The sequence below is a fragment of the Protomyctophum bolini genome, assembly GCF_963924005.1.
Source record: "Protomyctophum bolini genome assembly, chromosome: 6".
Taxonomy (NCBI): domain Eukaryota; kingdom Metazoa; phylum Chordata; class Actinopteri; order Myctophiformes; family Myctophidae; genus Protomyctophum; species Protomyctophum bolini.
In genome coordinates this window covers 43974379-44001433 of record NC_137867.1, presented here as the reverse complement: position 1 = coordinate 44001433, position 27055 = coordinate 43974379, and the positions used below count along the sequence as shown (strand labels likewise).

At 44.3% G+C, this 27055-nt stretch overlaps 1 protein-coding gene across 1 annotated transcript; it reads right to left on the bottom strand.

The window, feature by feature from the left end:
* Window positions 1-3392: 3392 nt before the first annotated feature.
* LOC308317747 (uncharacterized protein) lies at window positions 3393-25987 on the bottom strand. The gene is made up of 23 exons (XM_080767027.1): window positions 25853-25987; window positions 25380-25519; window positions 25025-25221; window positions 23758-23920; window positions 22638-23212; window positions 20238-20328; window positions 20041-20095; window positions 18977-19066; window positions 16854-17009; window positions 16080-16252; window positions 14656-14696; window positions 12299-12425; window positions 12078-12153; window positions 11676-11760; window positions 10240-10332; window positions 9939-10127; window positions 9203-9287; window positions 8640-8734; window positions 8022-8100; window positions 6953-7054; window positions 5614-5711; window positions 5301-5441; window positions 3393-4033 (listed from the first exon to the last, which is right to left on the bottom strand). The coding sequence occupies exons 1-23, from the start codon at window positions 25875-25877 to the stop codon at window positions 3898-3900; spliced, it is 3012 nt and encodes a 1003-aa protein (XP_080623153.1). The 5' UTR covers window positions 25878-25987; the 3' UTR covers window positions 3393-3897.
* Between the last annotated feature and the right edge of the window lie 1068 nt (window positions 25988-27055).

Below are 27055 nucleotides of genomic sequence, written 5' to 3'. Positions count from 1 at the left end.
ATGGACTCATCTCATCCGCTGCAGCTGTGTGTGGATTTACAAGCAGCACGCACACACACACACGCACACGCACCGGCGAGTGGAAGTAGGCAGCCTGCATGCACTCACAAACGTGTTATATTAAATTAAATTAACATCATGAATGTTGTGTTCTTATATCCTTACTGAATTGAATCATATACATAAGATTGTCTTTCTGGTTTCTTTATTATCATGACCGCTCCTGTCGACTTGCCGGTCTCAATCATAACATCCTGTTACATCACCTTTGGTGTCCCTATACATTTATGTTACCTGTCGTTACCTGCTTGCTTCCTGGTCATGTGACTTCAGTAACCAATACACGACAATGAATATAAATTATAAACGGTTTATTGATTAAAGAACCCTGAAAGAAGAGATATATAAACATAGCCTACTCTGTTGTAAAGTATAGGAAGTAAAACAAGTATAGGAAGTATACATGAATAAATAAATAGACAGACAGACAGACAGACAGACAGACAGACGGACAGACGGACAGACAGACAGACAGATCTAGAATGGTTTGGACATACAGCAAATTAATGATACATGTGATTGTTCTTTATAGCAATTTTATGTTTAATGCATTTTTATTTTATTTATTCATTCATAATTATATGAATAAATTGTCACCTTTTACTTTGAAATGATTTGTAGTTTTTGAGCATTTTAACTTAAACGCCCAATGCATATATTTTGCCAATGGCAATAGCACAAACTTCGGCACGCTACTAGTCCTATACATACACCTATAGAAATATGTTCATCTTACGGTGGACTGCATGTTTGCCTGAAAACGAATCTCTGAAATGTTCCATAGATTTAGAAATATTATAGTGCTTTAACATTTGAGGATTTACAATGGGGGTCATCCCAGTCATGCTTGCAAAATATATGTAAATAATTCAAATAAAATATACACAATATACAAAACATGGGGTCAGTTTCCTTCACCCCATGAAGGCCTCGGAGTGATTTTCGTCTTTTTTTCAAATCCTCAAAAATGATTAAAAAAAAACGTCATGCATAGTATGCCGTCTGAGGCCATGGGCTGTTTATCTCTAGACGTTTGAATGCTTATAATAATACATTTTATTTATATGGCGCCTTTCAGGTCACTCAAGGTCGCCTAACAAGCAGGAAAGAAATACAATACAATAAAGCAAGTTTAAAATACACACAAAGGCCTGCAGCAGACTTTTACTCAAGGTGGGAGTAAGCTTGTCTGAATAGGTGAGTTTTGAGGTGGGATTTGAAGGTGAGTCCATGTTTCGAATGTCGGTGGGAATAGAAGGCTGTTCCAGAGGCGAGGGGCATTGTTTCCACAATGGAAACAAGTCTCTGGCTCTTCCATCATTATTGATTTTAGCTTTCCGTATACACAGCGAGCACAGTGGCTCACTGGGTAATGTGGTACAGAGCCTGCCTGGGAATCAGGAGGCCACAGGTTCAAGTCCTGGCTCTGACATAGTGTCCCAAAATCATGAAAAAATGACATACTATGCTGTCTGAAACCATGAACTATATAGGCCTGTTTTGTGATTTTCATATTTTTTTCAAATCCTCCAAAAAAACGACATATACTATAGTATGCCGTCCGAAACCATGGACTATATTATGTAGTTTTTTCGTGATTTTCATCTTTCTTTCAAATCCTCCAAAAATCAACGGACATTTTTGTTTTAGACACTGGCTGCCTGCCTGCCTGCGTCTCCCCAAACTGCTCATCTTGGTGGAGGTTTCCCTGCGCGGTCCCGGTCCCGCCGCACGCCTGCCGCTCCGCTAGGCTCCGCGCGCTCTGGGGGGATTTACGGCCAGGTGATTGGTGCTGACAGAGAAGAATTAAACGGTCTATAGCCAAAAACATTTGTGCGAATGTGGTGAGTGACGCGCCATGTTTCTCCTCCTGCTCGTCTGGTTACATTTGGTAATGTCTGTGACATACAGTAGGCCTACATAAGGCTGAAAAAAGGCTGAGTTCATTTATATTAAATATTGAAGATGATGATAGTCAAATAGAATCGTTTAAATCCGAAGGTAGATTACGTAGTTGGCCCTTAAGGTGTTCTAATTTTTTCTAATATGAAAAAAAGGTTTGGACACCCCTGGCCTCGACTAAATGGCAGGGACTTGCAGAGTGTGTTCCAGGTGCACTTTTTAGACAAAAATATAGTGAAAATGGCAGATCTACAAGCTCACAATGTGTCACGCAGCCGGCGACGCGTTGAGAGCTTGTAGATCTGCTATTTTCGGGGCGCAACCCAGCACTCTGCTATAGTGGAGATGCAGGTGTGTAACGACATGGATTTATAAACACATTTGATCAAGGCAAAATATTGTCATTAATCAATTCCACAGACAAAGTTCATGAATCAATTCTACGATACTAATATACTAATTGATTAAAATTATAACAGTGTTGGCATCATAATATACTTAGAGTAAGCTGAGTAGTACTGAACTTGTTTACTAGCTTTAAAAAAAAAAGCACAATAATGATGTCTACAAGCTACGATTTACATGCTACAAGTTTTTGAGTGGTGCAACCACTCCTACAAGCAGCAATGTCCGTGTACCTGTGTACCTGTGTGTGTGTGCACGTGAGCACGAGTATGTTACGTATTTATACCAGTAGGGGGCACCAGAAACAGAGAGAGGGGTATTGCTGTGGCTGCTAATGAGAGAGAGAGAGAGAGAGAGAGAGAGAGAGAGGGGGAATTGCACCACTCAGTTCACACAGGTGTGATTTTTTTAAAAACAACTACCTAAAAAGTTGTATTTTATATTATGTTTACAAGCTAAAAAGCACTATTTCTAACTATTTTAACTTTTTTAAGTAAACCTACCTGGTTTAAAAATATATTATATTATATCGTTGCCGTCAGGCAGAAATATCTCATCAGTGGTTTTAAACCTTTCTCATATCAAGGCCCGGTTCAATTGACATTATGAGGAATATGAGCCATATGGACCACCTTTCAATGAAATCTAGCCTCTCAGACCCCAAACTAAAGAATATTTAGTTAAACATTTATTTCTGCCTGACACATTCAGGACGGTCGGGAATACCCCTTTTGGTGTTTTGAGCAGGTTATACTTTAGCCATTGAAAAATAGCAGATCTACAAGCTCATAGCGTGGCACCGAGTGCCGAGCTTGTAGCTCTGCTATTTTAGGGGAAGAAATGGTGAAAATGTGGCGCAAATCTTTGAATATATATTTTTTCAGAGCGAACGTTTTTAACTCAAATCTTTGCTTCCGGGGCGGTCCCCCTGAAACGACATATTTTCAGATGGGGGGGGGGGGGTCGGCGGCCAATTAAAGATACTGTAATGTGCGATTGTGCATGGCAGAGAGACGAGTGGTGGTATATATACAGTATACTGTCTGTACAGTATTGGTGTACGGCAGGGGTGGGAAACCTGCGGCTCTTATAGGTCCTCTCCCATGGCTCCCAGTTGCTACGGCAGAGAAGTATGAAAAGGAATTTGTTTGTATTTAATAAGGAATTTAATCATAATTTATTATTGAATTTGTAGTATAGGCATAAAGTTATTCTTTCATTTTAATATTGCAAAACAATGTTGCCTATATACACCAGATAAAAATAAGAATCAAATGTAATGAAGGAAAATAGAAGAATGTATTAATGATAAGACATCTTTGTTTGTTTTCACCACCAATGCTGCTGGCTTACTGGTATACAGTATACTTGATATGCTATCACACACACACACACACACACACACACACACACACACACACACACACACACACACACACACACACACACACACACACACACACACACACACACACACACAATTTGTAGTGCCAGAGAGCTGGAGAGCTGCCGGTGTCGACTCCTCCCACGTCACCTCTGATTGGCTCGCGGGGTGTTCCGTGGGCGGATCCTAAGAGATAGTTCCCACAACGCCTCCTCGGCCAGGTGGTCGCTGAAGCCGTTGAAGAACGACACGATGTCCTCGTTACGACATAACGAGTAACGGCTGCAGGCAGACAGACAGACAGACAGACTTTTGTTGTGTAAAGTGTATTGACTCGATGGACTGAATACTACATTAGTCAAACGATGTAAACAGCAACACATTAAGGATAAAACTAAGGATAACACGGACACCAGGTCCTTTGTTTACATTGTGGATTCCACTCAGGACGGGAACCCCTTTTCAAGGTTCAAGTACATTCTTTGAATGTACAGTATGTTCTTTCAGAGAACATTTTTAACTCATATCTTTGCTTCTGGGGGGGTCCCTGGAATAACATATTTTCAGACAGGGGTCGGAGGCATGTTTCATATACTGTATATTGGGGGTCCTTGCTATGAAAATGTTTGAGAACCACTGACATAGAAACATGGGGTTTTGCAGAAAACTGTCTGGATTTAGAAGACATTTGTATAATCGTCCTCGGGTCTAAATGGGTTACAATCTTGACGGTATTTCCAATTTTCAGTACTTTTACTTCTACTCCACTACATCTCAGAGGCAAATATTGTAATTTTACTCCACTAGTCTACATTACTTTTGATTATTATTATATATAATAAAATAAAATAAATAAAAAAACATGCATTACCCACTTCAGCCATATAAGGCCTAGATACATTTCGGCCATTTGAAAATAGCCGATCTACAAGATCACAATGTGTCGCATTGTGACACATTGTGAGCTTGTAGATCTGCTATTTTCAAAAGTTTAAAAAAAAAACTTGAAATGGGACATATCTGCGTAATGAGTACTTTTACTCTGGACTTTTACTTGTAACAGAATATTTCTACATTGCAATATTGATACGTTTACTTTAATTTCGACCGATTCTACAAATGTCTTCTAAATCATGACAGTTTTCTGAAAACCCCATGTTTCTATATCAGTGGTTCTCAAACTGTTTCATGTCAAGGAGCCCCAAAATTATATGTAATATTACATATACATATCACATACATATATAATATGTATTATATGCCGCCGACCCCCATCTGAAAATATGAAGCAGATATTTCAGTTAAAAATGTTCGCTCTGAAAGAATATATATTCAAAGATTTGCGCAACATTTTCACGATTTTTCAAAAATAGCAGACCTACAAGGTCGTAGCGCGGCACAGATCTGCTATTTTTCAATAGCTAAAGTATAACATAATGCTTAAAACACCAAAAGGGGTTCCCGTCCAGAATGTCTTTTCTCCACCACTGGTGCTACGGTACCGGTCCAATTCAGAACGACAGAGGAGGGGAAAAAAAGCTAAACGAACGTTTGTTGAAAACTCCTCACGGTGTCCAGGATGTTGAACTGCTGCCAGCGCTTGGAGAAGTTCACCTTTGACCCCTGTGATGTCATCACCTGGTCAGGGTTCCCCAAGTGGACAAAGGTCAGGTCCTGCAGGATCAGACCCCTGGACAGACAGACAAGTTCAAAGGTCATACGTACAGATATGGAATGCATGGAGGTCATAAAGTCATACATACAGATAGGGAATGCGTGGAGGTCATAAGGTCATGCATGGAGGTCAAAGGTCATACAGATAGGGAATACATGGAGGTCGTAAGGTCAAAGGTCATACGTACAGATAGGGAATACATGGAGGTTCCACTTCCGCCAAAGCTGTTCTGTAGTTTCTGAACGATGATGAGCTGTCAATCAAACTGCTGTACTCCTCCAAGGCCTGGACACACACACACACACACACACACACACACACACACACACACACACACACACACACACACACACACACACACACACACACACACACACACACACACACACACACACACACACACACACACACACACACACACACACACACACACACACACACCTCGATGAGACAACTGCAGTTGATTAAGAAGAGTGTTGTTTGACTCTAGCCTCGCACTAAACGAGGAAATGGGACGACAATACTATTTATTTATTTATGTATTTAATGTAATAGTAAATCTGTGTATATAAAATATATATTTCCCGGCAACATTGTTCATGTGAAGTAGTTGGTTTATGCCTATGTACTGTATGTCAACCATGACATTTCGCCCGGGGTTAAGAGTATCTCTGTGGGGACGCGTGAATTCCGTTTGTGTCCGAGCATAGGCATGGTAACACCCCGCCTGCCTGTGATTGGTCTACTGACACTGCCCGTCTTGACTGCCCTCCAAGACGCGAGGTCACTCCGTGGTGAGATTGAGAAATAAATAATACAACGAGAGAATGACAGCTTGGCACGTGCGACAGGATGCAGCCTTGTAACTAACTTGTACGTTTTATTTTTGTAGAAGAGGCAAACTTATCGTTTATGCGGCTGCCGTTTGCTTTGATTGAATACGTATGTTGTACTATGATTTGATTTGGGTAAATAAAGTGTTACGTGTTGATTATCGTGTATTAATCTAATTATAGTAAACTAATACTATTACACTAAAAAGGATTAAAGATGAAGGGAAAATATAAGTTTTTATAGTACAATAATGTTTCAACACAAACACTTTATTTTAGAACACACCCAAATCATATTATGGCGTGCGCATGTTCAATCAATTATTCCTTCAAAGCAAACGGCATAAACAATAATTTAGTTTGCCTCTTCTACAAAAATAAAACGTACAAGTTAGCGTTCTCTTGTATCATACCATACTACTTGTATTATTTCCCACCAGTAACCTCGCATCAGACGATTCCAGGCAGGCATCCAGCATGTATCCACCTCGGACGGAGCTCGGAGGACAGTAGGCCAATCACAGGCAGTGATCACGGGGCGTTACCATGCCTATGCTCAGACACAAACGGAATTTACGCTGTGGGGACACAGGGGGTTTAGAGTGTGTGTGTGTGTGTGTGTGTGTGTGTGTGTGTGTGTGTGTGTGTGTGTGTGTGTGTGTGTGTGTGTGTGTGTGTGTGTGTGTGTGTGACCTCTGCAGTGCTTCGTTGCCAGTCCAGTCTGCTGAGTGGAGCGCTGTCCAACGCAGAGAGAACACACAGGTAGGAGTTGAAGTTATTCAGCTTCCTAAGGTGCTGCACACACACACACACACACACACACACACACACACACACACACACACACACACACACACACACACACACACACACACTTTAGTTTATGTTCACACAAGGGATATGCATAATCCATAAGGACACTTATATTATATTATATTATATTAATATTATAGCCGGTGCATTAAAGTTACATCTGCAAAGTCATGGCATGTGTTTTCATGATACAACAGGCATGTCACTCAGTACTCTATGGGTATAAGTAACAGCGTCTCCACCATAATATGACCTGACGGCTGCCAATTATAGCAGAGACACCACAATACTTTGCCAGCCTTTTTGCCTTCCACACACACACACACACACACACACACACACACACACACACACACACACACACACACACACGCACACAGACATCAAAGGGGGCTTGGGCCCCTGCCCTTTTAGTAGTCTGTTGAAACGAGGCAGCGTTCAGGCGAACTGCAGCATTTTACGCTGAAATAATTTGTTTAGAAATCAATAGCTATAGACTAGAGCAGTGGTTTCCAAACCTTTTCATGTCAAGCACCCCCAAATTGACACTAATTAGCCCCGCGGACCCCCATTTGAAAAGCTATGCCAGAGACCCCCCCCATAAGAGAAGATTTGTACGGCTCTAGCAGTGATTCGGACCCCCAGTTTGACATGCATTAGTCTACGGACTCCCATTTAATGGCATTTCTATCTCTGGGACCCCGATTTATATTGTAAAATCAATGTTAATTTAACTCTGAGAGCGGGTCCATTTGGTTCTATTTGTACACTCTCTGAGTTACAGACCCATAAGGGTCCATTTGGTTCCTAACTATCATTTAGCTGGGGACCCCCTGGAACTCCCTCAAGGACCCCTGGTTCCCACTGGCCTAATGCACGCACGCACGCACGCACGGAACGTGCACGCCCACTGTCCTCACTGATTCAGGGTCAGCGGCACGAAGTTTACCTTCATAACTTTGATGAACTTCAGCAGCAGTTTCTCTCTGTCCGTCTGTCTGTCCTGAAGAATGACCACCGAACGAACCCTGACACACACACACACACACACACACAGTTGTTACATCATTAACAGTTGTACTGCGTAACCCGCGTTCCCCGCTATTTCATCCATGTGTCGGTGCTGCGTAATACGCTAAACCCGCTATTTCTTTAATTCGACGTTTTTTTTAATATTTAAAAAGAAAGAGCGGATTCGTCGCGGACCTGGTGACGAGGCCGTCGCGTTATGATGACGAAACCCAGAAGTCAAGCCATGCTCTGGGCTGCTAGGGCTTCTGGGAAAATGAGTTCAATGCAAGTGAACGAGCGGTTTGTTTGGACTACAACATGCTGTGGAGGCTGTGTTCGTCTCGCATCGTAATGGCGGCATGTTTTTCTCTTCAACAACAAACCATGGGACTATTTTCCGTCAGATCTTCATGGATCAAAGCTGCAAATACTTTGGCGTTATGCTCCAAAGGTAATAAGACAATTTAGGCAGCCTAGGTAGGATGAATTTAAGCATTATTTTATGCTTTAGCTGTTGAAAAATAGCAGATCTATTGAGCTCATAGCACGAGATTACCAGAAGGAGACGCTGTTGAAGTGCTGAGTGAACTCGGTCAGGTTGGGACACTTCTCTTCATTCTGTTCCTTAGACCACAGCAACACCTCTGGAAGCTAGACAGGCAGAGAGACACAGACAGGCAGAGAGAGAGACAGACAAGCAGAGACAGACAGGTTGGTAAACTTCTCTTCATTCTGTTCCTTAGACCACAGCAACACCTCTGGAAGCTAGACAGGCAGAGAGACAGACAGACAGGCAGAGAGACAGACAGACAGGCAGAGAGACAGACAGACAGGCAGAGAGACAGACAGGTTGGGAAACTTCTCTTCATTCTGCCCTTTAGACCACAGCGACACCTCTGGAAGCTAGACAGGCAGAGAAACAGACAGACAGACAGGCAGGCAGAGAGACAGAGAGACAGGCAGGCAGGCAGGCAGACAGGCAGGGAGACAGACAGACAGACAGTGTGCGCATGTGCGTGTGTGTGTGTGTGTGTGTGTGTGTGTGTGTGTGTGTGTGAAACTGTGCAAAATGTTAATGTGTTTCGAGTCAGGAAGTACATGAGAGGTCAGAGTTCATACCTCTATCTTATAGAAGAGCTCAGAGTCCAACAGTGTGAGCTGTTCTGCCACGTCCTTACTGCTAAAATCACTGAGGGTCCCTGGCCTGTAGGGGGAGACAAACACCACAATATAAACTCCTAAAATCCAGATGGCAATGTCTCCCCATGTCCCCTAGGGTAGGTACTCTCACATGTTCTCCCCGTGTCCCCTAGGGTAGGTACCCTCACATGTTCTCCCTGTGTCCCCTAGGGTAGGTACCCTCACATGTTCTCCCTGTGTCCCCTAGGGTAGGTACTCTCACATGTTCTCCCCGTGTCCCCTAGGGTAGGTACCCTCACATGTTCTCCCCGTGTCCCCTAGGGTAGATACCCTCACAAAAACATGCAGTAATCCTGGTCTCTAAACTGCCTCCCCCTGGCCAGCCGGGGCACCTGATGGAGGGGAAAGGAACTGGTTGGAATAACGTGTTTCTTCCACGCGCTACGTCCGGCCGGGGAAACTCCCCCCTGTCAGCTGAAAAGAAGCAGCTTGGACTCCTTGCATAGAAGGAAGCATGAGGTCAGTCCGTTGCTCTCCCCAGGTTGGCAGAGGAAGTGTAGCGCCCAGGATTACATTCGATAATTGACAATGGGAGAAAAAATGGGTTGCAAAATCGTGGGATAAAGATTGATAAAAAATAAATAGAGCATCTGCTAAATTCCTAAATTGTTAATTGTGCTGTGCTGATTGGCTAAGGTTGAAGGGCGGAGCCTACCTTGCGGCCACACCCATTGCCGAGAGTGGGCGGAGGGACAGAGGAGAGCCAATCAGCTTCCGTCTCTGCACCATCTTTGACAGGAAGTTGGCGCGCAGGAGGCAGGCCAAGGCCAGCTCTCCTCCAATCACGAGCCTGAACACCAGTTCCATCAGCAGAACCTGCAAATCACAGTCCAGTTCCACGGCACTGGACACGCCCACCCCGGCACGTGTAGACACACGCACACGCATAAACATTAGAGACAGATACAAAAGCTGTGTGTGTGTGTGTGTGTGTGTGTGTGTGTGTGCGTTCTTACCAGATTTCGTCCACCACTCTGACCAGCACCAGGAATGTGTTCTTACTGGCTCTCCGGTTCACAGGTTCGATCCCCTTACACAAGTGTCTGTACGTGATGTTAGTTAAGGTATGTGTGCGTGTGTCGATGACGTCCCACCGGAAAATAACCCATTCTGACCTGAGATCAGATTCATACGAGGTTTCCACTGGACACACACTGGTCTGATTAACCCATTCTGACCTGAGATCAGATTTAAAAAATGTCAGTCGTTCTTCGATTTTTCAAAAATAGCAGACCTACAAGCTCGTAGCGCGCCACTCGGTGGCGCGCTATGAGCTTGTAGATCTGCTATTTTTCAATAGCTAAAGCATAACATGATGCTAACACCAAAATGGGTTCCCGTTCAGAATGGGATAACAGAGTGTTGCGCAACAGACGCTCCCAGCCTTGTGGAGCGATGCGATCGGTTTTGATATCAATGAATCTCTGTCCTTTTGATCAATCTCCGTCTTGAGCGCTGTGCGTTACTAATTGATAGGGCGGAGAACTCTGTCCTGTGCGCTCAGGGTGTTAACGTGTTGTACATAATCATATTTGCATTGCAAGTGTCATTTTAACCTGTGTGTGGACATTCATGGGAAAGCTGCCGGACAAGGGAGAGATGTGAAATGATCAGATTATGGAATCGCCTTATCCAACTGCCAGAAGAGAGAGGATTACGAAAACTATATTTAATTGGAATAAAATATGTAATCATCCGTGGATAAGAGACGTCTCCTCAATTTCTCACTTTCTGATGTAAACATATATTTTTTAAATAACCTTCATTGTAACATTAATACAGTCAAATATAAACTGTCAATGTTACATCAGCAGGCAGCAGCGATGGAGGGTGGACATTGTGAAAAAAGCTAAATTAAGAAATGATATTCAATTCGAAGAGGACTACATGACTGAACCTTGTGTTCTGGTGCTTTACCTCTGGCAAGTTGAGGTGGGCAGATATACTGGCATTCCTGAGGAGCAGTGACTGTGTTCTCTGTGACCTGGGAGTTGTAGAGGATGAGTTTCATTTTGTTTTCCACTGTCCAACTACTCCATGATTTAAGAAACTCTTTATTTGAAAAAAAAAATCAGGATAAGAATCCAGATTAGTTTTATGTTTTAGGAAGAGTTTTTGTTTTTGGAAGATTCATAGAGAAGTCATGGCAGTTACGTTGGAGAACGATGTATCCATGAGTAACTAGTCTATGTATTTTGTGTATATGTATCACTATGTATGTACAATTTTGTGAGTGTCTTGTAAGCCCGTGCGGGCTGGGCATCGTATGATGTAGGACACTTTAATAAAAACAATATCTATCTTTCGATCTATCGTAAATTGTGAAACTGTGTGTGTGTGTGTGTGTGTGTGTGTGTGCGTGCGTGTGTGTGTGTGTGCGTGTGAAGGATATCTGTGCTGTAGTTTGCTGATGACATCATAGGGGCTGATGAAACTTCTGTAGGTGGAGAGGAATGCTTCACAGTACAGCCTTTGATCTGCGCACATACACACACACGCACGTGCACACACACACACACAAACACACACACACACACACACACACACGCCACACACACGCCACACACACGAACGCACGCACATTCGCACGCACACACAAAATGACATTATTTCCACCGATTACTCCCCACCCCCTCTGAGACTTGAACTCATGGATATTTTTTGTCACATTCCTAAGCCAATAGTTTGACGAGCAGCAGTGGTTCCCTATGGAGACACGAAGAGCCTCCTTCGTGTCTCCATGGGGGACCACTGTACATAAAAAGAACATAAGGTTTATTGGAATCGTTTTTACCGTTGCTGTCAATCTCAGTGGCGTGGACCAATAGCACGTCAGGAGATCCTGCTTTCACATCCGGCCCCTCCTCCTCCTATAGGTCAGACAGATAGACAGAGGTCATGGGTCATTTAACACTAAAAAAAGAAAATAAATTGGGCACAAGATGTGTTAAGGTGCAAACACACACACACACACACACACACACACACACACGAGCCATGACGGTGACCTCTGACCTCTGTCTTCAGGGTCAGCCTGTCCAGGACGTCCTGCTGGTCCATCAGTAACACCCCCCCATCTTCATCTTCTTCATCATCATCTTCATCCTTGTGCTCCTCGCTGCCCCGCTGGTCAGGGTGGGAACTGCAGGATGCTCATGGTTATAGGGTGCAACCGCTTTGTGTTTTCTCGCAATCTTATTAGGATAATGTACATTTTACATTAATGTACGTGAGAGTGTCTCTGAGTCATTCAACAACACAAATTCATCATTTGTGGGCCAAGCAACAATGTGTTTCCTCCCGGTGATTTAGGTCCCCTTGAGCCTTTCTTAAAGCCAATTGCCACCAATCTAGGCTTTAAGATAGACTCTGATGTAAAAATGGACAAACAGGTAAATGAAACAGTCAGAAAGAGCTTCTTCCAGCTTAGAAGGCTGGCAAAGATTAAATCTCGTCTTTCCCGCCCTGTGTTCGAAACTGTTATCCATGCCTTTATGACATCCCTCCTCGACTGCTGTAATGCCCTGTATATTGGAGTTAACCAGGCCTCCATCTCTCGCTTACAGCTAATCCAGAATGCCGCCGCACGGTTGCTTACAGGTACACGTAAGCGTGACCATATTAGTCCTGTACTAGCCTCCCTCCATTGGCTTCCTGTGCGATACAGGATTGATTTCAAGGTTTTGCTTTTTGTTTTTAAATGTTTAAATGGTTTGGCACGCATTTATCTCTCTGAACTACTCATACCGTATGTTCCCACAAGGACCCCACCCAAGTTTCCGTGCCTACACAATGCAACTGTATGTGATATGATGTCCTCATCCCCTCCCTCCCTATCTGTCAATACCCCTCACCCACTCGATGCTCCCCCCCCCCCCCACCCTATTCTTCTTTATTCTTTTCTGATGCAAGAAAGCTGAGGGCAGCGCCGAAATATGGCTGCAGCTGTGTAGCTCTGATTGTTGTCTCTATCCCCGTAACTGCAATGAGTACCTGCACAACCAGAATTTCACCCATGTTACTTGTAATGTGTTGTGACAATAAAGTCTGATTGATTGATTGATTGATTGATTGACCCTCAGGTCGTCTGACCAGCTTCTCCTGGTGGTGCCTAAATCAAGGCTGAAGCTCAGAGGGAACCGGGCTTTTGCAGTGGCAGCTCCCAAGCTCTGGAATGAGCTGCCTCTGCACATAAGACAAGCCCCCACTCTTCAGGGGTTTAAATCACGCCTCAAGACATATTTTGATTCTTTGGCTTTTCCAAGCATAGTATGAGCTTTTGATGTTGAAAGTGACACTGTGTACTGTATGTTGTTTGTTTTTAAATGAAGTTGTGATTTTTATTATTTTATTGTAAAGCACTTTGGTACAACTTGTTGTTATTTAAATGTGCTATAGAAATAAAGATGGTATGGTATGGTATGGTATCATTTGGATTAAGTGCTGTATAATTCATCGAAAAAAGATCGCGATCAAGCTCTGGTGGAGTTGTAAACTTGAATGAGTTGAATGGCCAGGACAAAACAACTTCCTTAAAGGTGTAGTGAAACGGAAACGGTGGGCATTTTATTTTGAAGTTTCAGCTTGAAACGCTGGCTCTGAAGTTTCTGAACCAATCAGACAGTCGCATCCCTTCAGGCGATGGGACGGTAGCTAGGGACGGTAGCTATGCTACACGCAGGAGCACGGAGTGTTTGTTTACAAGTCAGATAGTCGGCCAGCTGACCCAGTTTACTGCTATTTGGCTTATTTCTACCCTATAATGTTTTCAGATACATATTTTAGCGTGATGATTAAGTTGAAACCGAGTAATACACTTGTCGTTATCCTGAATGGGAATAAAAACGGAGGATTTCTGTAATCAGTAGCAGCTGTGTTGGACGGACACGCAGATACTGGGACTCAAACGGGTGAGCTTCATTTTGATTGGCTTTTATCGATGTGGGCCTCGACACGTCATCACGCAGTACGTTTTCTGGAAGTAATTAAAATTCTATTTTTATGGACTTTTAATATAAACAATTACACAAAAATTTAAATTTAGGTATGGTCATATATGATGACCACGGATGTGGTCTAAAAGTGTGGAAAAACATATTTTTCATTTCACTATACAACTTTAATATCTCACAAACTGTACATCCTCTCTCCTCCTCAACCGTCTCCAGTGTGCCAGCCCTGATTTGAACACAATTATTTATTGGATACACATGGCATCAATTTCTGGACCATAGACATGCTTTATCTCTCGCGCGTGTGTGTGTGTGTGTGTGTGTGTGTGTGTGTGTGTGTGTGTGTGTGTGTGTGTGTGTGTGTGTGTGTGTGTGTGTGTGTGTGTGTGTGTGGGGGGGGTGCGTGCGCGTGCATGTTACCTTTCTTTGGTAATGTCCACTCCATCTTCTGCCCTGGAAACCTGATGAAGACATCATCATCATCATCATCAGCTTTTAAAAACACACCTGTATGTCAAATGCTCTTCCGAATTCAGTTTTATATGTATGTATAGGCCTATGTGTATGTATACATATATATACACGTATATTATATATGTATATATTTGTTTATTTTTTCCTTGATGTGTTTTGATGTGATGTTATGCTTTGTTATTTCTGATGTTCTTGATGTTGTTTATGATTGTTGTTTCCAACCTGTCTGTAAAGCACTTTATGTTTTTGTTTGCTATATAAATAAAATGCATTCATTCATCATCATCATCATCATCACACTGTACAAAGCTGTTGTAACCTCACATGCTGTCAGTGGTAGACAAAAGTACTTACGTTTTTTACATAACCCATTCAGGACGAGAACCCCTTTTAAGCATTATGTTGTACTTTAGCTAATGGAAAATAGCAGAGGTCTGCTATTTTTGAAAAATGTGGTGCAAATCTTTGAATATATATTCTTTCAGAGCAAACATTTCTTTACTCAAATCTTTGCTTCTGGGAGGCTGAGGGTTCCTGGAATAACATATTTTCAGACGGGGGGGTACTTGACATGAAATATTGAGCACCACTGATACAGACGCATGAATTTCAGAAAACTGTCGGGATTTAGAAGACTATTTTTTAATTTCGACGTCAGGCCTAAATGGGTTAAGTAAAAGTATCAATACTACAATGTAGAATTAGTCACAAGTTAGAAGTAAAAATCCGGAATTCAAAATGTACAGTTAATTGTAGCTGGGGAGGAATCACCAAGATTTGGCTTTTGGTGACTATAGCTACGAGCTTGTAGGTCTGCTATTTTTAAAAAATCACGAAAATGTGGCGCAAATCTTTGAATATATATTCTTCCACGTTTTCAACTCAAATCTTTGCTTCTGGGGAGGTCCCAGGAACAACACATGTTCAGATAATTCTGGGGGTCCTTGACATGAAATAGTTTGAGAACCGCTGATATAGAAACATCATGGGTGTTTCAGAAAACTGTCATGATTTAGAAGACATTTTGTAGAATCGTCCTCAGGTCTGAATGGGTAAGCAGACAGGACGTTTCTGTTTGGATGGGTGCCTCCTCGGAACACTTCGACCCAATAGGCAATAACTTGGGGCACTACCTACTGGCCTTCTATTTCTGTTTCTCTTTTTCTCAGGCTATCGGGCCGGTCTCGGGGCCTAACATTATGGTATGGTTGTTCGGGCCAGGCCTTCATTTTCAGCGTGTGTGTGTGCCTGCGTGTGCATGCGTGTCTGTGTGTGTATGAGTGCGTGCGTGCATGCGTGTCTGTGTGTCTGTGCATGCGTGCGTGCGTGCGTGCATGCATGTCTGTGTGTGTGTGTGTGTGTGTACGTACCAGTGGTCTCTTCTTGGGGGGCAGGCAGGGCACAGTGGGCAGGTCGTGGTGGGTCAGCTGGTAGACCGTGGGGGGGTACGCCCCCTTGTGGCTGCTCTGGGAACAGCGCTGGTAGAAGAACATGTCTGAGGCACTGCTGCTGGATGTCGACATGAACTGGAGGTACTCATGGACTGGAGCGCACGCACACACGCACACGCACACACACGCACACGCACACGCACGCACGCACGCACACGTACAGATTATTGATTTGGATATTCTACTGTTGACCCATTTAGGCCTGGCGTCGATTTCTATATCAGTGGTTCTCAATATTTCATGTCAAGGACCCCCACAAATTATATGTAATTGGCCACCGACCCCCATCTGAAAATATGTTGTTCCAGGGACCCCCCAGAAGCAAAGATTTGAGTTAAAAACATTATAGAATATTCAAAGATTTGAGGCACATTTTCACGACTTTTCTAAAATAGCAGACCTACAAGCTCATAGACGCAATGAGCTTGTAGATCTGCTATTTTTCAATAGCTAAAGTATAACATAATGCTTAAAACACCAAAGGGGGTTACCGCCCAGAATGGGTTAAGACTATGATGATAGGTGCTTGGTTTACTGATGATCCCAGATGACTAATTATATGTATGCATTTGATGTATCACCTCGTGTTGGTCTTGTGTGTGTGTGTGTGTGTGTGTGTGTGTGTGTGTGTGTGTGTGTGTGTGTGTGTGTGTGTGTGTGTGTGCGTGCGTGTGTGCGTGCGTGCATACTCACTGTGATGTTTCTTCTCAGGGAGGGGAGGGGGGCTCGCGCTGGGAGAGGGGGGGGAGGAGACGTGGAGACGCTCATCGAAGGCTTGGTGGGAGGGGCTTCGGTGCAGAGGGGCGGGGTCATCTCCACCAGGGGGTGTGGTCTGAGAGTTGACGATGCCTACAACAAAGAGTGTGTTAAATGTGTCAATGAATCCATCCATCTTCAGCCGCTTATCCGTAGTCGGGTCGCGGGGGCAACGGCTCCACCAGAGACTTTTCAGGAAACTGTTTTCCAGATTTATAAAAACCCACAGACACACTTAAAGCTGCTATAAGCAATCATGTCAAAAATGTGAATGATTTATTTATTTTTTCAAGACAGCCAGCAATGGGCAAAACGTCTCTGACACATCTAGGGGCCACAATCTGCATTCAAAGATGTTCCTAGAAGCTTTGTCAAGTCACAGTGAAAAACAGTCTCCTGAACTTGGAACGCAGCATTTTGTTTTGAACTAATTTGTTTCGAAATCCAAGTCGTTACACTGTATCTCCAGTAGCTAAAGAGTGCAGGGTTGAGCCTCGAAAATGGCTGATCTACAGTGAGTGTGGAACTATAGTGGCCCTCTGGAGTGAGTGTGGAAATGTAGTGGCCCTAGTCTGGAGTGAGTGTGGAACTACGTATAGTGGCCCTCTGGAGTGAGTGTGGAACTATAGTGACCCTCTGGAGTGAGTGTGGAACTATAGTGGCCCTCTGGAGTGAGTGTGGAACTATAGTGGCCCTCTGGAGTGAGTGTGGAACTATAGTGGCCCTCTGGAGTGAGTGTGGAACTATAGTGGCCCTCTGGAGTGAGTGTGGAACTATAGTGGCCCTCTGGAGTGAGTGTGGAACTATAGTGGCCCTCTGGAGTGAGTGTGGAACAATAGTGGCCCTCTGGAGTGAGTGTGGACCTATAGTGGACCTCTGGAGTGAGTGTGGAACTATAGTGGCCCTCTGGAGTGAGTGTGGAACTATAGTGGCCCTCTGGAGTGAGTGTGGAACTATAGTGGCCCTCTGGAGTGAGTGTGGAACAATAGTGGCTCTCTGGAGTGAGTGTGGAACTACAGTGGCCATCTGGAGTGAGTGTGGAACTATAGTGGCCATCTGGAGTGAGTGTGGAACTATAGTGGCTGTCTGGAGTGAGTGTGGAACTATAGACCGATTCCGTAGCGGTTTCATGGTCGCAGCCTACGTATTTCCTGTAGGCGGACTCGACGTAGCTGCGGGGTTTAAACCCTCACAAGGCGCATCTCTTCCACTACAGTGAACGGCAGAGTGACTGATGTTAGTTTGCCTCAAACTTTACTCCTTTACCTGCTTTTTTACTAACACTAAAATTACAAAGATGCCCAGAACATCGAGATGAACCTGTGTAGTTTATGGCTGCTCCAACAGTAGTGGCAACATTAAAAAAAAAAAAAAAACGGAATGTCTAATATCCACGCGGTGGCTGAGACCAGAGCCATTGAGTCATGGTTGAGACGAAGCAGTGAAAGATACATAACGCCAGTCTTACCCAATACCAAATCTTTCTGTTTTATTAACACAAGGCTGCTGTACTTTATACCTCATACTTTAAATGCTTAGTATGAGGTATAAAATATAGCAGCCTTGTGTTCATAAAACAGAAAGATTGGGTATTGGGTAAGACTGACATTATGTATCTTTCAGGACCTTTCAGTGCTTTGTCTCAAACATTACTCAATGGCTCTGGTCTCAGCCACCGCGGCGGATATTTTGACATTCCGTATTTATTTATTTTTTATGTTGCCACTACTGTTGGAGCAGCCATAAACTACACACTACATCGAGGCATCTCGATGTTCTGGACATCTTTGTAATGTTAGTGTTAGTAAAAAAGCAGGTAAAGGAGTAAAGTTTGAGGCAGACTAACATCAGTCACTCTGCCGTTCACTGTAGTGGAAGAGATGCGCCTGGTGAGGGTTTAAACCCCGCAGCTACGTCGAGTCCACCTACAGGAAATACGTAGGCTGCGACCATGAAACCGCTACGGAATCGGTCTATAGTGGCCGTCTGGAGTGAGTGTGGAACTATAGTTTCCCACCCCTGCTCTGGATGGATGGATGATGTCAGAGTCATGTGATCACCTTGAGCAGAACGCCTCTTCTGTGGAAGAGCCGGAGGAGGAGGAAGAGGAGGAGGGAGCATTTCATCATCTTTATGAAGGAAGCCATTATCTGGGGGGGGGGGGGGGGGGGGAGGGGGGGGAGGGAGAGAGAGAGAGAGAGAGTGATTGAATTACATTCAAATATTGTGATAATAAATGCTTTGTGTTGTCGGGTCTCGGGCTGTCAGGTTCGGGTACCACTATCTACAAGTGTAACTCGGGCTTAGAGGAAAACATACTTTTATTGGAGTAAAAGTATCTGTACTAACATAGAAATACTCAATAATAATCAGAATGTGCTTATCTCTTAGCTCTTGGCTTGGCTGGCTGACCGTGTGAACCGGATGTATGTAGATGTCGGCCATTCCGTGCTGTGCTGTGCTACTGGCTGTGTGGTGCGGCTCCCATCAGTGTTATTGTGTTCTTCACCTCGAATTGAGTTTTAAAAGGCTCCGAATATCACAGTTTATAGTACCAATAGTAGAAAGTACACACAGAATGTCGCATTTCAAGTTTTCAAATGTATACAAATCTTTTGAAAATAGCAGATCTACAAGCTCACAGTCACAATGCATCGCATTGGACCCTAGCTTAAACTCTGAGAGTGTAACACATGGAACCAAACAGGTTGGTTGCTAGTCTGTAACACTCAGAGTTGCAGACCGGTGAGCGTTCCATTTGGACCGACACGTGGTCCCCACGGCACACGTTGACAACCAGTGGCAGCTAAATAAATGTGTTGCCATGACGACCTGCCTGCGGGGGGCAGCAGTGAGTCAGCCTCGCCTCACCGGCCAAACCGCATGCAGGAAGTAGCAGTGGTAACCACTTCCTGTTTCATGTGGCTGACTAGAAGCGCTCTGACGGGAACCTGTGTGTGTGTGTGTGTGTGTGTGTGTGTGTGTGTGTGTGTGTGTGTGTGTAAGTGTGTGCGTGTGTGTGTATGTGTGCGTGTGACTGTGTGTATTCGTGTGGTGTGTGTGTGTGTGTGTGTGTGTGTGTGTGTGTGTGTGTGTGTGTGTGTGTGTGTGTGTGTGCGTTTACCATGCGTCTCTGAACACAGCATGTCTCCAGAGTTGTACTTCAAACATTCAGCCTCCTGGTAAACACAGAAACAAACATCAATTATCATAATATCTGTGTATCTGCGTGTGTGCGTGTGTGCGTGCGTGCGTGCGTGCGTGCGTGCGTGCGTGCGTGTGTGTGTGTGTGTGTGCGTGCGTGTGTGGCTGTGTGCGTACCTCTACTCGTCCCATTGGTGTGACCACGGTGACTTTATAGGGGGAGGAGCCTATCATAGAGTGGCGCTTCTTAGGAGGAAGAGCAGGAACTCTGACAGACAGACAGACAGACAGATAATTTCAAACGTTTTTTTAAAACAGTATAACTATTATTATCATTGATTATCAGACCAAAACACATGTATCCATGGATTTACAATTTAGGCATTTATCAGACGCTCTTAATCCAGTGATTTACAGTAAGCAAGAACAATGAATGAAACTATGCGTATACACCATAGACTGCTATGTCTACATAAAAAGCTATCTACAGTAAGTTACATAAGTTGGGCCTTTGCAAACGCCTGTAAGGTCGTCGAGGCTATAGGACAAGTGCTAAGACAAGTGCTACGGGCCAAGATGGAGTCTGAGGAGGTGGGTTTTCAGACTACGGCAGAAGATTGTGAGAGACTCTGCACTAGTTCTGATTGCAATGGGAAGTATAGTTTTGGAGCCAGAATCAGCGGTGTGGCAGCGGTGTGGCAGCGGTGCCACACCTTGATATCGTCTTGATATCGGAAGGTCGTTAGTTCGTATCCCCGGCCCGGCACGTTAAAATTACCACAGCTGAAGTGCCCTTGGACAAGGCATTGAACCTCTACCATGAAATGTTCTATGAGCAGGGCCTGGCTGTAAACAAGTTCTTGAGCTTAGTCCAGTTACCCTGGGTAAACATTTCCTTTCCTTTCCATCAGCCTATATAACCCTGGCTTGAATGGTTTCATAGATGCCTCCTGTTCTCCATTTCCCCCACGAACGGCAGCTCAAGGGTGGCAAGCGGTACCAGGACACTATTAACCGATTTTGGGTGGGAACCCCTTTTGGTGTTTTAAGCATTATGTTATACTTTAGCTATTGAAAAGTAGCAGATCTACAAGCTCATAGTGCGGCACTCGGTGCCGCACTATGAGCTTGTAGGTCTGCTATTTTTTTTTAATCGCGAAAATGTGGTGCAAATCTTTGAAAAGGCCTAATACATTCTTTCAGAGCGAGCGTTTAGTTTGCTTCTGGGGGGTCCCTTGAACAACATATTTTCAAATGGGGGTCGGCCGCCAATTACATAGATTTTTGGGGGTCCTTGACATGAAAATGTTTGAGAACCACTCACATATAGAATCTAGATACATTGTTTTTTCAGAAAACTGTTTTTTTAGAATCGACCTCAGGTCAAAATGGGTTTATCACAATCTCTCTCTCTCTCTGTGTTGTCCATTATTTAACTTCCTCTTATTAATGACCACTTCTCTTTGCTCTGTCTTCTTTCTCTTCCTCTCTTCTCATGCATGCACGCACGCAGGCACGCTTCCTGGGCAGAGCTGATCAACTTCCTGTCTTCGAACCCCCCCCCCCCCCCCTACACCAAATCAAAGGGCCCCATGTGATGCACGCACGTGTAACACATTCAGAAACTGAATGAACGCATGCAGTATACAATCGCCGTTTTCTAGCAGTTCACTGTTTTCTAGTCTCCTCCCACCGCGTGGTTAGGAAACTGTTGGACGACCAAAAAAACACTAGCGGGGGTTCTTGTGTTGCGTCACATTGAAATGGGAAGCAACAGCTGTAGCTCTATACCTCCCTGAAATAGTCTCTCGTACATGGCCCTGTAAGCTGCATGCGGGGCCATGGCGCTTTGATGTGCTTTGAAATGCTTCTAAATTCTGACAGTTTTCTGAAAAACCCCATGTTTCTATGGGTGGCAAGCGGTACCAGGACACTATTAACCGATTTTGGGTGGGAACCCCTTTTGGTGTTTTAAGCATTATGTTTATGTTATAATTTAGCTATTGGAAAATAGCAGATCTACAAGCTCATGCCGCACTATGAGCTTGTAGGTCTGCTATTTTTGAAAAATCGCGAAAATGTTTGAATAGGCCTAATACATTCTTTCAGAGTGAGCGTTTCAACTTTGCTTCTGGGGGGGTCCCTTGAACAACATATTTCCAGATGGGGGTCGGTGGCCAATTACATAGATTTTTGGGGGTTAATAGACAATCACATGGCCCTGTAAGCTGCATGCGGGCCATGGCGCTTTGAAATGCTTCTAAATCCTGACAGTTCTCTGGAAAACCCCATGTTTCTGTCAGTCGTTCTCAAAGAATTTCATGTCAAGGATCCCCAAAAATATATGTAAAAGGCCGCCGAGCGGCGCCGACCCCCATCTGAAAATATGTTGTTCCAGGGCTTTTCAAAATAAGAGCTCAACTAAAAAATGCTGGCGTGAATAATATGATAATTTGTCAATAAATGCTAGCTTTGAATGTGAGCTCATTAGCATATTTGAGTTTGTCACTAAACCAATAAAACGCTTCAGATTAAAAAAACAAAAACATTCACAATGATAAATTGTATGTGTCTCACCTGTTTGTCAGGGGGAGGGGCTTATCCGTCTGCATGTTTAGCAGGGGGAGGGGCTTATCCGTCTGCATGTTTAGCAGGGGGAGGGGCTTATCCATCTGCATGTTTAGGAGGGGCTTATCCGTCTGCATGTTTAGCAGGGAGAGGGGCTTATCTGCCTGCATGTTTAGGAGGGGGAGGGGCTTATCCGTCTGCATGTTTAGCAGGGGGAGGGGCTTATCCACCTGCATGTTTAGGAGGGGGAGGGGCTTATCTGTCTGCATATTCAGGAGGGGGAGGGGCTTATCCACCTGCATGTTTAGAAGGGGGTGGGGTTTATCCGGCTGCATGTTTAGGAGGGGGAGGGGCTTATCAGGCTGCATGTTTAGCAGGGGGAGGGGCTTATCCGTCTGCATGTTTAGCAGGGGGAGGGGCTTAGGGGGTTTAGGGGGAGGAGCCGGAACCTCCTCAGAGGGGAGGTTCTGACGACTCGGTTCTGTTCCCTCATTGGCTGGAACCTCGGCAGAAGTGGCGTCTAATAGGCCGGGAGAGGAGGGTGCGAGGCCACGTGGCGTTCCATTGGCCAGCCTCACCAACTCCTGACAGACAGACAGACAGACAGACAGAATTTATTCATCCCTCAATTAACACGGAGTACCCCAAAGCCTAGCCTGCCAAACCCGGGACCTCCGTTTTCCAGGGTTTGTTCTTTAATCCATGTTTTTATCCGATCGAATCGTTAGGTACCGTTCGTTAGCATAATACTCAAAGTGGGACAGTGGCCGCGGCCATTTTGAAGATGCGCACGCATCCACTTGCATTGCATAGGCTGCATTCAAAGCCCTCTATCTCAGAAACGACATTCAGGGGCCGTTTCCGGGGAAGACAAGGTTTTTCAACGGCCTGTAGCAGGCGCTGTGATACTCGCGGTCGGAGACAACAACAACAACAACCAGTCACACACAGCATTTTGTCATTGTACACACAATTTCAGTCCTCACTTTAATCTTCAACATGTACTTTGCTCAGCCAATTAAAATCGCTATGGGGTGATCAGCCAATCACAAGCAAACGTTTGCGTTTACACAAACCCGGAAGGCTGGTCATAGGAGGGGCTAGGGGAGGGGCTAGGGGGAGGGGCTACCTTCACTGCATCCCGCGCGGTCTGGATCGCCGCTGTAACCGTCGCCATGGATACCTCGTCGTCGTCATGAGCGGTGTGACGCACCGTCAGCTGATCGGTCCATCCAATCAGCTGAGCCACAGACCCATAGAGGTCAGACAGACAGGAAGAGGAAACCGTCTCACTGCAAACAATCAGACAGACAGGTATATTTGTGAGGGGAAAGTCGATAATAATTAGAAGAAAGACTTAACATATAAAACATTTAAAGATGGGGTGAAATGGCTTTTTGGGCATTCTATTTTGACATTTCAGTCTAAAACTGTGTGCTTCTGAACCAATCACAGCGTCGCATCCCTTCAGGCTATGGGACGTAGCTTCCGTGACGCGTGGAGTTGTTTGTTTACTGCAAAACGTCACAAGTCACGTGCAGACGGGCAGCAAAGCACAGCTTATTTTCAGATACATATTTTTAGCGTGCCGAGTTAAAATGAGTAACACACTGTCTGGTTTTCATCTTGAATGAGATTAAAAACGGAGTAGTTATGTAACACCGACATTATGTGGATGACGTAACCAATTTGAGTTTCAAACGTATAATATGAAACTTAAAATATTTAGAACATTGTAGTGGATATCTGGAACGGGAGTTATAGAGACATACTGTATAACTCAAATGTTTCAATAACTTGATTGGAGTCTGCTTTAATATGGCAAATTAAATTGATTTGACATAACTTAAAGTCCATGGATGATACCGTCTGTTTCTATTTGACCATTTGCCAAAGAATAAAGCAATAAGCCACAAGAGGTCTCAGAAATGTATTGGACTCAGGCAACAGCCCGGGTTTAATGATCTTAAATCCCTTTATTTTAGATTGTTTTGTAGTAATAGTACAACATAAACATTAAAGAGACTTTAGTTGTTACTGTACAATACTTTGAAACAGTTCTCATGTTGCACACATGCTTAAAATAGCTCTTATTTGCGCCGCCCTCGTTGAAAACAATGTATTTCCAACTCCAGCCTGTCTCAGTTCAGGCCAGTGGCGGAGGGTTCCTCTAACGACAGTGGGTGCCCACCTTAGTATTGCCTATATATTTTAAGGTGCCCACCCGCCCCGCAACTTATTATTTATTGGCTTATTATTTTGCCAGTGGGTGCTTCTGCTCCTGAGCACCCGCGGAGTTGACGCCGTTGGTTCAGGCTGCATGAACAGCGCTCGGTTTATTTTATGCCCCCTCAATGTCGTAACTCTTCTATTAGAAGGCTCTGGGGAGTACGTACCTCTCAGCGGCCTGGACCAGGTCCCGCGTGGCCTCCAGGATCTGCCCCGTCGCGCCGCACAGCAGGTCCACGCCGGCCGCCCGCCGGTCCGCCGCCGCCCCCCGAAGGTCCGCCACCCACAGCTTGTCAACCAGAGTCTGGAAGTACCGCAGAGCGCTGACCACCGCACGCTCCTGGTCCGCTAGCAGCAAGACAGGCTAACGGACAGACAGACAGGCAGGCAGGCACAAGGACATTTTTCAGTGATATTTTTTTAGACTAAACGTTTGTAGCGTTTACACGTCTGCCTAATAAACTATTCAATCAATCAATGTATATAGGTCCGACCTTGCTGTGTGTGTGTGTGTGTGTGTACCTTTCTGTGTTTGTGTGTGCTGCTGACATCTGGTTGAACACAGGCTCTCTGAGACTGGGTGCGTTTGATTCTCTCCACTGGGCTCTTCACCTTGGGCGGGTGGAGCTTGTCCTTCAGCCTCATGGTGAGAGAGCAGCGGTCTGGAGAGAGAGAGAGCAAAATAAGGAGCGGTCATGATGAAACTTAAAATACAAATATAATAGCATACTGGTATAAAAAATTGATAGGCTATAATGTATTTTTTGCTCATTTAATTTATAGTATTTATTTTACAAATTAATTACTACTCAGGTTATTATTATTATAGGCCTATTATTATTATTTGACACGAGTAGACCGTTCAGAAAATAAATGTGTATAACTGGCACACGCACGCGCACACAGTGTGTTGACAGCAGATAACGGTCAGCATGCTACAGCAACATCCTCAGACACCTTTAAAGACACAAACAGAAACAGAACGTAGATCTTACCGGCTTTGCTGTCTCGAGCGGACATTCTTCTTCTTTAGTGTTTTACGAGTTTTATCCTCATGATCAAAGTTAAAGTACTGAAACTGTCTGAAACACTTCGCCCGGCCGCAGCTCCACTTGCTCGGCTGTTCCGCATCCCGCTGTTGTTACACACACATCGGTGACCCATCCAATCATGTGACTCCACAGTCCACAAGGGCCACACTGCCGCTGCTGGGGTATTTTTCGGTTTGATTCCCAGGCATAGAGCAGTGGTTTTCAACCAGTGGTCCGGGGACCACCAGTGGTCCTTGAGGGGGTTCCAGGTGGTCCCCATGGAGCTAAATGATGGAGAGTTGATAACCAACCAAATGGATCTGTAACTCTCAAGAGTTACAGATTATTATTGTTAAACATTTGTATTACTTAATTTACTAATGTAGAACAACTGTTTTTTCTTTTAATCAACGTTTGCCACAACACAACAGGCATGTTAAAATGCTGATAGACTTTTTTAAATATGGTCTTCTACGTGAAATTGCAAACTCTTTTTCTGAGCAAATTTGTGGAAGCATTGAATTGATTGATTCATTGAAGATAAAAAAAGAACATCCAAAATAAAGCACTATTAAAGACTGGTTTACATCAGGTTCATCCATTTTCAATTCATCACAACATTTAGAGCCTATAAACTGAAACTCTCAATCCAACAAATGTGACCGTATACTAGAGATTAATTTAAACAAACTAAACCAATAATAAAACCAAGGATAAACTAGTGGGCTACCGAGGGGCAGCCAGTACAGTACACTTCGGGGTCGCAAAGTTCTACAGGTCACCGTCAGCTCTGCAACACCCACAACTTTATGTGTAAACCGCTGGTGGTGTTGCTGATGTTGATGGAGAGACAGCGCCCCCCTGTGGCCATAGTAAACGTTTAAATGGACAACAGGTCATTTACAGCAGTGGGGTTTCAACACTTATATTTGATGACATTTAGCCTCTCAGACCCAAATCTAAAGGCAATGTTGTTTTATATGTAGGCCTATACGGATTTGTCCACAATTCCATGCTGTAGGTAGGAGAAAAGTAGATAACAGGTAAAGTTTGCCCGTTATCTCCTACCGACAGCATGGAATTGTTTGCCTGACAATTCTTCTACATTCTCTAATGGTGTCAACTTCTTGTACATTAAGTAATGCAGATCCAAATCCTGACTTCCTG